Here is a 14,811-nt window from a genome sequence, read left to right on the forward strand (position 1 = left end):
TCATAGTATGGCCACCCTATAACAGACTGTGGGGGTCTGACTCTTGGCACCCCCCAATAATCAGACGCTTGAAGGGGCCATAACATCACCACTGAAGTAAATGAGACAATGCTGCAATCCTCTGCTTATAACACCAATACTACAATATCATCAAATGCTTGCTACATAATATGAACACCAATATTACAACTAAAGCAAGCAATATACACACATTGTAATTTCAAAAATACTTTATTAACAATAAATATTGATTAAAAAATGAATCAAATGGAACCATCCAGATGACGGATGGAATAATAACACATGGGGGACACGGCACCTGTGGTGAAAAATACACACCACCATATACCAACAGGATAGTAAGAGGTTACCAGATGTATGCCTGGCACTAAAGTTCACAGCCTATTAAGAAGTATACAAATCAATTGTACAATTATTATATATAAGGACAGTGACGTTAAAGATGCAGAGCGTACATCATATTACCAAGGAGTAGTATATCCAAAGGGTATCGGTACAGCGGCCCCCATGAACACTGACGCGCGTTTCGCTACAGTGCTTCGTCCAGTAGTCCTTATTACAGAGGCTGCAGTGCCCACCCCAGTGCCGGGGGCTGTATACTAACAAGCTGATCCGAGAAGGTGACGCGAGTCACACACCAAACAATCAAATAAGGAGCGGCCATCAATATGACCCTTGAAAACCCCTTTAAAAATCTAAGTAACTCCTTACTGTGGAAAACGTACCTTCTGGTAGTCTCTGATAGCTTTAAAGCCTGTGGACTTCATGTGATGACCCCAGCAACCCAACCAGTCATTCTCTGCAAGAAAGATTCATCTGTTATGACCAGGCCTATTTGGAGGTGATAATGGTCAGACATTTTTATTTTATTTTTTATTCTAGCCATTCCACCTTTTAGTAGCCATGACATATTTTACTGACCTGACTGATTGACCACTTAAATAAAAGTGTGCCATTATTCAGCCCGGCTTGGCGAAACAGAAAATATGGTGTCATTCCTATTTGTTTATGCTTTTTTTTGTGGGGATTGAAGGACTAGGGATTGTGAATCAGGAATGAAGGGAATTTTGTTTACTTACCGTAAATTCCTTTTCTTCTAGCTCTAATTGGGAGACCCAGACAATTGGGTGTATAGGCTATGCCTCCGGAGGCCGCACAAAGTATTACACTCAAAAGTGTTAAGCCCCTCCCCTTCTGCCTATACACTCCCCGTGCTCCCACGGGCTCCTCAGTTTTGGTGCAAAAGCAAGAAGGAGGAAAAAGAATTATAAACTGGTTTAAAGTAACTTCAATCCGAAGGAATATCGGAGAACTGAAACCATTCAACATGAACAAACATGTGTACACAAAAAAACAGGGGCGGGTGCTGGGTCTCCCAATTAGAGCTAGAAGAAAAGGAATTTACGGTAAGTAAACAAAATTCCCTTCTTCTTTGTCCCAGACAATTGGGACGTCCAAAAGCAGTCCCTGGGTGGGTAAAATAATACCTCGTAAGAGATCCGTAAAACGGCCTCTTCCTACAGGTGGGCAACCGCCGCCTGAAGGACTCGTCTACCTAGGCTGGCATCCGCCGAAGCATAGGTATGCACCTGATAGTGCTTCGTGAAAGTAAAAGGAGGGGAGCCAGCACTGCTTGTGAATGGCTTGCAACAATGAAGAAATAAAAAGTGTAATATTCACAAATTCGTTCCTACTGTAAAAATTCAATGAGATTTTTAGCAAATGATTGATCAATGATTTGAGCCCCCCTGCCCCGTCACGGCAAGTCTCTATAGGGGGGTCCCTAACGCTATATTATAAATTATTATGTACCATGAGGTCTCATATAATGAGCAGGACCATATGAAGACACCACTTACCTGAGACATGTCTGAACCGCTCCCATGCTGCTAGGACTGACAACCACGAATAAAGGCAGCCCAGGTGCCAGTGTGTGTGGCAGAACCACACACACCAGCACAATGTCAGGACTGGCCCTCACAGTGCCAGACCAGCAAGCATGGATGAGGGCGGAACAAGGTTCAGGCAGGTGGTGTTTAAATAATGATGCCTTGGAGCAGGAGGTGGTGGCTGTGTGTGAACAAGCACCAACTGAATTTTGATGGCTACAGAAGGAATTTGCAAACCACACTGGGCGTGCACGGCATGGTGGCGGTCGACCACCTGACCAGTAAACGAAAAAGGAGGGGAGCCAGCACTGCTTGTGAATGGCTTGCAACAATGAAGACCCCCCTATAGAGATTTGCCGTGACGGGGCAGGGGGGCTCAAATCATTGATCAATCATTTGCAAAAAATCTCATTGAATTTTACAGTAGGAACGAATTTGTGAATATTACACTTTTTATTTCTCCATTGTTGCAAGCCAACCACAAGCAGTGCTGGCTCCCCTTCTTTTTGCTTCGTGAAAGTGTGCAGGCTCGACCAGGTAGCCGCCTGACACACCTGCTGAGCCGTAGCCTGGTGCCTCAAAACCCAGAACGCGCCCACGGCTCTGGTAGAATGGGCCCTCAGCCCTGAGGGAACCGGAAGCCCAGCCGAACGGTAAGCTTCGATAATTGGCTCCTTGATCCACCGAGCCAGGGTTGATTTGGAAGCCTGTGACCCTTTACGCTGGCCAGCGACAAGGACAAAGAGTGCATCCGAGCGGCGCAGGGGCGCCGTACGAGAAATGTAGAGTCTGAGTGCTCTCACCAGATCTAACAAGTGCAAATCCTTTTCACATTGGTGAACTGGATGAGGACAAAGAAGGGAATTTTGTTTACTTACCGTAAATTCCTTTTCTTCTAGCTCCAATTGGGAGACCCAGACAATTGGGTGTATAGCTACTGCCTCCGGAGGCCGCACAAAGTACTACACTTAAAAGTGTAAGGCCCCTCCCCTTCTGGCTATACACCCCCCCGTGGGAGCACGGGTCCCTCAGTTTTAGTGCAAAAGCAAGAAGGAGGAAAGCCAATAACTGTTTCAAAAACAAATTCAATCTGATAAACAATATCGGAGAACGTAACTTATCAACATGAACAACATATGCACCCGAAAAACAAATACCCTCAGAAAAAACAGGGCGGGTGCTGGGTCTCCCAATTGGAGCTAGAAGAAAAGGAATTTACGGTAAGTAAACAAAATTCCCTTCTTTTTCGCTCCTAATTGGGAGACCCAGACAATTGGGACGTCCAAAAGCAGTCCCTGGGTGGGTAAAAGAATACCTCGCGATCGGGCTGTCAGGCAGCCCTTTCTTACAGGTGGGCCACCGCCGCCTGCAGGACTTGTCTACCTAGGCTGGCGTCCGCCGAAGCATAGGTATGCACCTGATAATGTTTGGTACAGGTGAGCAGACTCGACCAGGTAGCCGCCTGGCACACCTGCTGAGCCGTAGCCTGGTGCCGTGATGCCCAGGACGCAGAATGGGCCTTCAGCCCTGAAGGAACCGGAAGCCCAGAAGAACGGTAGGCTTCAAGAATTGGTTCCTTGATCCACCGAGCCAGGGTGGATTTGGAAGCTTGCGACCCTTTACGCTGACCAGCGACAAGGACAAAGAGTGCATCCGAGCGGCGCAGGGGCGCCGTGCGGGAAAAGTAGATTCTGAGTGCTCTCACCAGATCCAACAAATGCAAATCCTTTTCACATTGATGAACTGGATGAGGACCCAAAGATGGTAAAGTGATATCCTGATTGAGATGAAAGGAAGATACCACCTTGGGAAGAAACTCTGGAATTGGACGCAGTACTACCTTGTCTTGGTGAAACACCAGGAAGGGAGATTTGCAAGATAACGCCGCCAGCTCTGACACTCTCCGAAGAGACGTGACCGCCACCAGAAAAGCCACATTCTGTGAAAGCCGAGAAAGGAAATCTCCTGCATAGGCTCGAAAGGTGGCTTCTGGAGAGCAATTAGAACCTTGTTCAGATCCCCGGGTTCCAATGGCCGCTTGTAAGGGGGAACGATATGACAAACCCCCTGCAGGAACGTGCGTACCTTAGGAAGTCGCGCCCGGCGCTTCTGAAAGAATACGGATAGCGCAGAGACTTGTCCTTTAAGGGAGCTAAGCGACAAACCTTTTTCCAACCCAGACTGCAGGAAGGAAAGAAAAATAGGCAATGCAAATGGCCAGGGAGAAACTCCCTGAGCAGAGCACCAAGATAAGAATATCTTCCACGTTCTGTGGTAGATCTTGGCGGAGGATGGTTTCCTAGCCTGTCTCATGGTGGCAACAACATCATGAGATAAACCTGAGGTCCCTAGGATCCAGGACACAATGGGCACACAGTCAGGTTCAGGGCCGCAGAATTCAGATGGAAAAAACGGCCCTTAAGACAGCAAGTCTGGACGGCCTGGTAGCGCCCACGGTTGTCCTACCGTGAGATGCCACAGATCCGGGTACCACGACCTCCTTGGCCAGTCTGGAGCGACGAGAATGGCGCAACGGCAGTCGGACCTGATTTTGCGGAGCACTCTGGGCAACAATGCCAGAGGTGGGAACACATAAGGTAGTCGGAACTGCGACCAATCCTGAACAAAGGCGTCTGCCGCCAGAGCTCGGTGATCGTGAGACCGTGCCATGAAAACCGGGACCTTGGTGTTGTGCCGTGACGCCATCAGGACGACGTCCGGCATTCCCCAGCGGCGACAGATCTCCTGAAACACGTCCGGGTGAAGGGACCATTCCCCTGCGTCCATGCCCTGGCGACTGAGAAAGTCTGCTTCCCAGTTTTCCACGCCTGGGATGTGAACTGCGGATATGGTGGATGCTGTGTTTTCCACCCACGTCAGAATCCGCCGGACTTCTTGAAAGGCTTGTCGAGCCACTGTTGGAAGGCTCGCGGAGCAAGATAGACTGCTCTGATTTCCAGAACATTGATCTGAAGGGTGGACTCCTGCTGAGTCCACGTACCCTGAGCCCTGTGGTGAAGAAACACTGTTCCCCACCCTGATAGGCTCGCATCTGTCGTGACCACCGCCCAGGATGGGGGTAGGAACGACTTTCCTTTTGACAATGAGGTGGGAAGAAGCCACCATCGGAGAGAGTCCTTGGTTGCCTGAGAGAGGGAGACATCCCTGTCGAGGGACGTCGACTTCCCGTCCCATTGGCGGAGAATGTCCCATTGTAGAGGGCGCAGATGAAACTGCGCGAAAGGGACTGCTTCCATTGCTGCCACCATCTTCCCTAGGAAATGCATGAGGCGCCTCAAGGAGTGGGACTAGTTCTGCAGGAGAGATTGCACCCCTGTCTGCAGAGAGCACTGCTTGCCCAGTGGAAGCTTCACTATCGCTGAGAGAGTATGAAACTCCATGCCAAGATATGTTAGTGATTGGGTCGGGGTTAGATTTGACTTTGAAAAGTTGATAATCCACCCGAAACTCTGGAGAGTCTTCAGTGCCACGTTCAGACTGTGTTGGCATGCCTCTTGAGAGGGTGCCTTTATAAGTAGATCGTCCCAATACGGGATCACGGAGTGACCCTGCGAGTGCAGGACAGCTACTACTGCTGCCATGACCTTGGTGAAGACCCGAGGGGCTGTTGCCAGCCCGAAAGGTAACGCTACGAACTGCAGGTGTTCGCTTTCTATAACGAAGCGTAGAAAACGCTGATGCTCTGGCGCAATCGGCACATGAAGATAAGCATCTTTGATGTCTATTGATGCTAAGAAATCTCCTTGAGACATTGAGGCTATGACGGAGCGTAGAGATTCCATCCGGAACCTCCTGGTTTTTACGTGTTTGTTGAGCAACTTTAGATCCAGGACGGGCCGAAAGGACCCGTCCTTCTTTGGCACCACAAACAGATTGGAGTAAAAACCGTGACCTTGTTCCTGAAGAGGAACGGAAGTCACCACTCCTTCTGCCTTTAGAGCGGCCACCGCCTGCAGCAGAACATCGGCTCGGTCGGGCGGTGGGGAAGTTCTGAAGAAACGAGTTGGAGGACGAGAGCTGAACTCTATCCTGTACCCGTGAGACAGAATGTCCCTCACCCAACGGTCTTTGACCTGTGACAGCCAAATGCCGCCAAAGCGGGAGAGCCTGCCACCGACCGAGGATGCGGAGAGAGGAGGCTGAAAGTCATGAGGAAGCAGTCTTGGTAACGGTTCTTCCTGCTGCCTTTTTTGGGCGAGACTGAGTCCGCCATCTGAGCCTCTCTGATCCTTTTGAGTCCTTTTGGACGAGGAGAATTGGGACCTGCCTGAGCCTCGAAGGGACCGAAAACCAGACTGACCCCTCCTTTGTTGGGGCTTGTTTTGTCTGTGTTGAGGTAAGGATGAGTCCTTACCCTTGGAGTGTTTAATGATTTCATCCAAACGCTCCCCAAACAATCGGTCACGAGAAAAAGGCAAACTGGTTAAGCACTTCTTGGAAGCAGAATCTGCTTTCCATTCTCTCAACCACAGGGCTCTGCGCAAAACCACGGAGTTGGCTGACGCCACCGCCGTACGGCTCGTAGAGTCCAGGACAGCATTAATCGCGTAAGACGCGAATGCAGACATTTGAGAGGTCAATGGTGCCACCTGCGGGGCAGATGTACGTGTGACCGAGTCGACTTGTATAAGCCCAGCTGAAATAGCTTGGAGTGCCCATACGGCTGCAAAAGCTGGCGCCAACGACGCTCCAATAGCTTCATAGATGGATTTCAGCCAGAGCTCCATCTGCCTGTCAGTGGCATCTTTAAGTGCCGCTCCATCTTCTACTGCAACTAAGGATCTAGCTGCAAGCCTGGAGATTGGAGGGTCCACCTTGGGACACTGGGTCCAACCCTTAACCACGTCAGGGGGAAAAGGATAGCGTGTATCTTTAAGCCGTTTAGAAAACCGCTTCTCAGGATAAGCGTGGTGTTTCTGGATTGCGTCTCTAAAGTCAGAGTGGTCCAGAAAAGTGCTTAATTTACGCTTGGGATATCTGAAATGGAATTTCTCCTGCTGTGAAGCTGCCTCCTCCGCAGGAGGAGCTGGCGGAGAAATATCTAACATTCTATTGATGGACGCTATAAGATCATTCACTATGGCGTCACCATCCGGTGTATCCAGATTGAGAGCGGACCCAGGATCAGAATCTTGATCAGTTACATCCGCCTCATCACCCATAGATTCGTCCCGCTGGGATCCTGACCAGTGAGACGAAGTTGAGGGCCCCTCATAACGAGCCCGCTTAGGTTGTCTGGGACTGTCGTCCGAGTCAGAATCGTCACCCTGGGGTGCATGTGACACCCCCGGAGCTTGGTAGTGTTCCAGCTGAGGGGGACCAGGGAGCAATGATGCCACAGTGTCCATGGTCTGAGTTACTGGTCTAGACTGCAATGTTTCAAGAATCTTTGACATGGTCATAGACAATCTGTCAGCAAAAGCTGCAAACTCCGTTCCTGTCACCTGGACAGCATTCACAGGTGGTACACCCTGGGTCACGTCCAGCAGAGGCCCCGGCTGTGCAAGTTGCACAGGAGCCGAGCACTGCACACAATGGGGGTCATTGGAACCTGCCGGTAGAGCAGCCCCACATGCGGTACAGGCAGTATATAATGTCTGTGCCTTGGCACCCTTGCGTTTTGCGGACGACATGCTGTTGCCTCCTTGTAATCTAGGAGGGTATATAGCCGAGAATCACCAGCGACCGTACAGTACAAAGTATTTGCAAACACAAAATACTCAGTATACAAATGGCACAAGTGGGGGTGAGCCCTTGAGGCTGCTTACCGCCCGCTGAACAGCGGGTATGAGGCCGTAGAATCCCGTGTCTGGGTCTCCCCGTCTCCCCTCTGCAGCTCAGCGTGCAGGCAGGAATGGCTGCCGGCGTTCTGTGAAGAGGGGCGGACCGTGGGCGTGCCACAAACAAAGAGCGGGAAACTGCGTCCTACTGTGCCTGGTGTGAGGGCTGGAGTATGTAAAAACGACTCCAGCCCTCAGCGCTGATGCTCTGTACAGCGTCCCGCCCTCCTCCTGACTGGCAGGTGCGGAGGCGGGAACGAACGAACTAGGCCGCAAAAAGCCGGGGACTGTAGTAATAAGCGCGGCCGTGATATATGCACGGCCAGCGCGGAAGTCCCCGGCGCACCACAAGTCCCAGCCGCGTCGCAGTCCCAGCGGCCGGCGCGACCGTTCTCCCTGAGTCTACCCACTCAGCTAAGCTGAAGTGAGGAAATGGCACAAGCGCAGCAGCGCTGTTGTCCCCGGCGCACTAACACACCCAGCAATGCTGCGGTGTGCGCGCGTATGCACGGGGACACAGAGTACCTTGACGGAGCAGGGCCATGTCCCTGACGATACTCAGCTCCATATCCAGCGGCTTCTCCAGGGGCTGCGGATGGAGCACGGTCTCAGTGCCTGGAGACCGGTAAAATCCCACTTCGCCCAGAGCCCTAATGGGGATGGGGAAGGAATCAGCATGTGGGCTCCAGCCTCCGTACCCGCAATGGGTACCTCAACCTTAACAAACACCGCCGACAGAAAGTGGGGTGAGAAGGGAGCATGCTGGGGACCCTAGTATGGGTCCTCTTTTCTTCCATCCGACATAGTCAGCAGCTGCTGCTGACTAAACAGTGGAGCTATGCGTGCGTGTCTGACCTCCTTCGCACAAAGCAAAAACTGAGGGACCCGTGCTCCCACGGGGGGGTGTATAGCCAGAAGGGGAGGGGCCTTACACTTTTAAGTGTAGTACTTTGTGCGGCCTCCGGAGGCAGTAGCTATACACCCAATTGTCTGGGTCTCCCAATTAGGAGCGAAAAAGAAAAGAAGGTAAGGAGATATCCTGATTGAGATGAAAGGGGGATACCACCTTAGGGAGAAATTCCGGAACCGGACGCAGAACCACCTTGTCCTGGTGAAACACCAGGAAGAAGGGAATTTTGTTACTTACCGTAAATTCCTTTTCTTCTAGCTCCAATTGGGAGACCCAGACGATTGGGTGTATAGCTACTGCCTCCGGAGGCCACACAAAGTATTACACTAAAAAGTGTAAGGCCCCTCCCCTTCTGCATATACACCCCCCGTGGGATCACGGGCTGCTTCAGTTTTAGTGCAAAAGCAAGAAGGAGGAAAGCCAATAACTGGGTAAACAATTCAATCCGAAGGAACATCGGAGAACTGAAACCATTCAACATGAACAACATGTGTACCCGAACAACCAAAAATCCCGAAGGAACAGGGGCGGGTGCTGGGTCTCCCAATTGGAGCTAGAAGAAAAGGAATTTACGGTAAGTAACAAAATTCCCTTCTTCGGCGCTCCATTGGGAGACCCAGACGATTGGGACGTCCAAAAGCAGTCCCTGGGTGGGTAAATTGATACCTCAAGTTTGGACTGTAAAAACAGCCCTTCCCTACATGGAGGCAACCGCCGCCTGCAGGACTCTTCTACTTAGGCTGGCATCCGCCTAAGCGTAGGCATGCACCTGATAACGCTTGGTGAAGGTGTGCAGACTCGCCCAGGTAGCCGCCTGGCACACCTGCTGAGCCGTAGCCTGGTGCCGTAATGTCCAGGACGCACCCACGGCTCTGGTAGAATGGGCCTTCAGCCCTGATGGAACCGGAAGCCCAGCAGAACGGTAGGCTTCAAGAATTGGTTCCTTGATCCATCGAGCCAGGGTGGATTTGGAAGCCTGCGACCCTTTGCGCTGACCAGCGACAAGTACAAAGAGTGCATCCGAGCGGCGCAGGGGCGCCGTGCGGGAAATGTAGATTCTGAGCGCTCTCATCAGATCCAACAAATGCAAATCCAATTCATATCGATGAACTGGATGAGGACAAAAGGAAGGTAAGGAGATATCCTGACTGAGATGAAAAGGGGGATACCACCTTAGGGAGAAACCCCGGAATCAGGCGCAGCACTACCTTGTCTTGGTGAAACACCAGGAAGGGAGCTTTGGATGACCGCGCTGCTAGCTCGGACACTCCCTGAAGAGACGTGACCGCTACCAAAAAAGGCCACTTTCTGTGAAAGTCGAGAAGTGAAACATCCCTCAGAGGCTCAAAGGGCGGCTCCTGGAGAGCAATTAGTACCATGTTCAGATCCCATGGGTCTAACGGCCTCTTGTACGGAGGGACAATGTGACAAACCCCCTGCAGGAACGTGCGTACCTGAGGAAGTCGTACTATGCGCTTCTGAAAGAATACAGACAGCGCTGGGACTCGTCCGTTAAGGGAGCCGAGCGACAAACCTTTTCCCAAACCAGATTGCAGGAAGGAAGGAAAAGTAGGCAATGCAAATGTCCAGGGAGACACTCCCTGAGCAGAGCCCTAAGATAAGAATATCTTCCACGTCTTGTGGTAGATCTTGGCAGACGTCGGCCTCCTAGCCCGTCTCATGGTGACAATGACGTCTTGAGATAATCCTGAAGACGCTAGGATCCAGGATTCAATGGCCACACAGTCAGGTTCAGGGCTGTAGAATTCAGATGGAAAAAACGGCCCTTGGGACAGTAAGTCTGGCCGGTCTGGTAGTGCCCACGGTTGGCCGACCGTGAGATGCCACAGATGCAGGTACCACGACCTCCTCGGCCAGTCTGGGGCGACGAGGATGGCGCGGCGGCAATCGGAGCTGATCTTGCGTAGCCCTCTGGGCAACAGTGCCAGAGGGGGAAACACATAGGGTAGCTGGAACTGCGACCAATCCTGAACTAAGGCGCCTGCCACCAGAGCTCTTTGATCGTGAGACCGCGCCATGAAAATCGGGCCCTTGTTGTTGTGCCGAGACGCCATTAGGTCGACGTCCGGCCTCCCCCAGCGGCTACAGATTTCTTGAAACCCGTCCGGGTGCAGAGACCATTCCCTTGCGTCCATGCCCTGGCGACTGAGGAAGTCTGCTTCCCAGTTTTCTACGCCCGGGATGTGAACTGCGGATATGGTGTATGCTCTGTCTTCCACCCACATCAGAATCCGCCGGACTTCCTGGGAGGCTTGCCGACTGCGTGTTCCGCCTTGGTGGTTGATGTATGCCACCGCTGCGAAGTTGTCCGACTGAATTCGGATCTGTTTGCCTTCCAGCCTCTGCTGGAAGGTTTGCAGGACAAGATACCCTGCCCAGATTTCCAGAACATTGATCTGAAGGGTGGACTCCTCCGAAGAGAGTCCTTGCCCGTCTGAGAAAGGGGTACGTTCCTGTCTATGGACGTCGACTTCCCATCCCATTGGCGAAGAATGTCCTATAGAAGTGGACGCAGATGAAACTGCGCGAAAGGGACTGCCTCTGCATGAGGCGTCTTAAGGGGTGTGACTGGCCTTGAAGGAGAGACTGCACCCACGTCTGTAGTGAACGCTGTATGTCCAGCGGGAGCTGCCCTATCGCTGAGAGTGTGTGAAGCTCCATGCCAAGATATGTCAGCGATTGGGTCGGTGTCAGATTTAACTTTGAAAAGTTTATGATCCACCCGAAACTCTGGAGAGTCTCCAGCGCCACGTTCAGGCTGTGTTGGCATGCCTCTTGAGAGGGTGCCTTGACAAGTAGATCGTCCAAGTAAGGGATCACAGAGTGACCCTGAGAGTGCAGGACTACTCCCACTGCTGCCATGAACTTGGTGAAAAGCCGTGGGGCTGTCGCCAGACCGAAGGGCAGGGCTACGAACTGAAGATGCTCGTCTTCAATAACGAATCGTAGCCAACACCGGTGCTCTGTAGCAATCGGCACGTGGAGATAAGCATCCTGATGTCTATTGACGCTAGGAAATTTCCTTGGGACATTGAGGCAATGACGGAGCGGAGGGATTCCATCCGGAACCGCCTGGTTTTCACGTGCTTGTTGAGCAGGTTTAGGTCCAAAACGGAACGGAAAGAGCCGTCGTTTCTTGGTACCACAACCAGATTGGAGTAAAAACCGTATCTTGTTCCTGAGGAGGAACAGGGATTACCACTCCTTCTGCCTGCAGAAGAGCATCGGCTCGGTCGGGAGGTGAGGAAGTTCTGAAGATCAAGTCGGAGGACGAGAACAGAACTCTATCCTGTACACGTGAGCCAAAATGTCTCTCACCCACCGGTCTTTGACCTGTGGCAGCTAAATGTCGCCAAAGCGGGAGAGTCTGCCACCGACCGCGGATGCGGAGAGAGAGGGCTGAACGTCATGAGGAAACCGCCTTGGTAGCGGTTCCTCCGGCTGCCTTCCTTGGGCGTGATTGAGCCTGCCAGGAATCTGCGCCTCTCTGAGCCTTTTGAGTCCTTTTGGACGAGGACAATTGGGACCTGCCCGAGCCTGGGAAGGACCGAAACCTCGACTGTCCCTTCCTCTGTTGGGTGTTGTTTGATCTGGGCTGGTGTAAGGAAGAGTCCTTACCCTTGGACTGTTTAATGATTTCATCCAATCGCTCACCAAACCGTCTGTCACCAGATAGTGGCAAACTGGTTAAGCACTTTTTTGGAAGCAGAATCTGCTTTCCATTCCCTCAACCACAAGGCTCTGCGTAAAACCACGGAGTCGGCGGACGCCACTGACGTACGGCTCGTAGAGTGCAGGACAGCATTAATAGCGTAAGTCGCAATGCAGACATTGCGAGGTTAAGGACGCCATCTGCGGCACAGATGTACATGTGACAGTGTCCACGTGCGCAAGACCAGCTGAAATAGCTTGGAATGCCCATACGGCTGCGAATGCCGGAGCAACCGACACGCCGATAGCTTCATAGACAGAATTCAACCAGAGGACCATCTGTCTGTCAATGGCATCTTTAAGTGAAGTCCCATCTTCCACTGCAACTATGGATCTAGCCGCAAGCCTGGAGATTGGGGGATCCACCTTTGGACACTGGGTCCAGCGCTTGACCACGTCAGGGAGAAAAAAGGATAACGTGTATCCTTAATACGATTGGAGAACGCTTATCTGGATAAGTGTGGTGTTTCCGGATTGCTTCTCTGAAGTCAGAGTGGCCAGAAAAGTACTCAAAATACGCTTGAGATACTGAAAAGGGATTTCTCCTGCTGTGAAGCTGACTCCTCCACCGGAGGAGCTGAGGGAGAAATATCCAACATTCCCTTGATGGACGCTAGAAGCAAAATTTATCAAAGCGGCGGCCGGAGGCAACGTATCTTGCAACGTTTTTTTGTCCGGCAAAAAAAACCGCATCGCGCCGGATCCGGCGCGATACGGCGTGTTTTACAATAAAAGCCTATGGACGCCGGATCCGGCGCAATGCGGTAAAAAATGGATGCGGCTACCGGATCCGTTTTTGTAAACTGCGCATGCACCAAATTAATTAAAAAAGCTGATCCTTCAAAAAAAGGACAAACCGGATGCAAAAACGGATGCAAACCGTATCCACCGGATCCGGTTTTGTACGCATCCGGCATAACGGATCCGTTAAAAACCGGATCCGGTGGATACAGTTTGCATCCGTTTTTGCCGGATCCTTTGCATCAGGAAAAAAAAGGATTGTGCCTGAATGCAGAAAACTGATGTGTGAAAGTAGCCTTAGACTGTCTGGGACTGTCGTCCGTGTCAGAGCCTGCGCCCTGGGATGCATGGGACCCCCCCGGAGCACTGATTTGTTCCAAATGAGGGCGGCCAGGGAGCATTGTATCAACATTGCCCATGGTCCGTCTGGACTGCAAAGTCTCTAAGATGTTAGTCACAGTCACAGACAATCTATCAGCCGAAAACTGCAACTCCGTCCCTGTCCCTGGACAGGGTTCACAGGTGGTTCCTTTGGTCACCTCTAGCAGAGACCCCGGCTGACCAAGTGCTACAGGGGAGCATTGCACACAATAGGGACAGTGGAACCTGCCGTGTGGAACAGTATCACGTGCAGTACAAGCAGCATAGAAAGCCTGTGCCTTGGCACCCTTTCTTTTTTGCTGCCGTTGTCTAGCCATCTAGAAGCATATAGCCAAGAATAGCGACCGTACAGTGCAATGTATAGCATACAAGCAGAAAGTACAAATGAACACTTCAGCACATGCAATACAAGCAGCATAGAAAACCTGTGCCTTAGCACCCTTGCTTTTTTGCTGCTGTTGTCCAGCCATCTAGGAGTATATAGCCAAGAATAGCGACCGTACAGTGCAGTGTATAGCATACAAGCAGAAAGTACAAATGAACACTTCAGCACATGCAATACAAGCAGCCTAGAAAGCCTGTGCCCTAGCACCCTTGCTTTTTGCTGCTGTAGTCTAGCCATCTAGGCATAAAGTACAAATGGCATTAGTGGGGTCAGCACTTCAGGTGCTGCTTACCGCCCGCACAAAGGCGGGTGTGTGGTCGCCCGAATCCTGTGACTGGTTGCCCAGAGCTTGTCTCCCTTCTCCAGCCCAGACTGCGTGCAGGAATGGCTGCCGGCGTCTTGTGAAGAGGGGCGGGCCGTGGGCGTGCCCCAGACAAGAGCGGGAAACTGGCGTCCCACTGTGTCCAGTGAAGGGGGCTGGAGAATGCAAAGCAGACTCCAGCTCTCGGCGCTGACTTTCTGTACAGCGTCCCGCCCCTCCCCTGACTGGCAGGGCTGGGGGCGAGAACGAAGCGAAAACTAGGCCGCAAAGCCGGGGACTCGAGTAATAAGCGCGGCCGTCCTATGTGCACGGCCAGCGCGGAAGTCCCCGGCGCACCACAAGTCCCAGCCGCGCCACAGTGTAAAACACCCCGCAGCGGCCGGCGCGGCAGTTTCTAACACATAAATTCACTCAGCTAAGCTGCAGTGAATAATAGCACAAGCGCTCCGCGCTGTTGTCCCCGGCGCACTAGCACTCCCAGCAATGCTGGTGTGTGTGTGCGCGATGTGTACGGGGACACAGAGTACCTTAATGTAGCAGGGCCCTGTCCCTGACGATACTCAGCTCCATATCCAGCAGGTTCTCCGGGTCTGTGGATGGAGCCCGGTCTCAGTGCCTGGAGACCGGTA

General features: G+C 52.0%; 1 protein-coding gene across 2 annotated transcripts in view; it reads right to left on the reverse strand.

Moving 5' to 3' along the window:
• TTLL4 (tubulin tyrosine ligase like 4) overlaps positions 1 to 14,811 on the reverse strand; it is a 100,876-nt gene that overhangs the window by 56,246 nt on the left and 29,819 nt on the right. For both annotated transcript variants that reach the window (XM_075317092.1, XM_075317091.1), the window contains exon 7: positions 747 to 820. In XM_075317092.1, the coding sequence (XP_075173207.1) occupies positions 747 to 820 (74 nt within the window). The remainder of the gene's footprint in view (positions 1 to 746; positions 821 to 14,811) is intronic.

The sequence above is a fragment of the Anomaloglossus baeobatrachus genome, chromosome 7, assembly GCF_048569485.1.
Source record: "Anomaloglossus baeobatrachus isolate aAnoBae1 chromosome 7, aAnoBae1.hap1, whole genome shotgun sequence".
Classification (NCBI taxonomy): Eukaryota; Metazoa; Chordata; class Amphibia; order Anura; family Aromobatidae; genus Anomaloglossus; species Anomaloglossus baeobatrachus.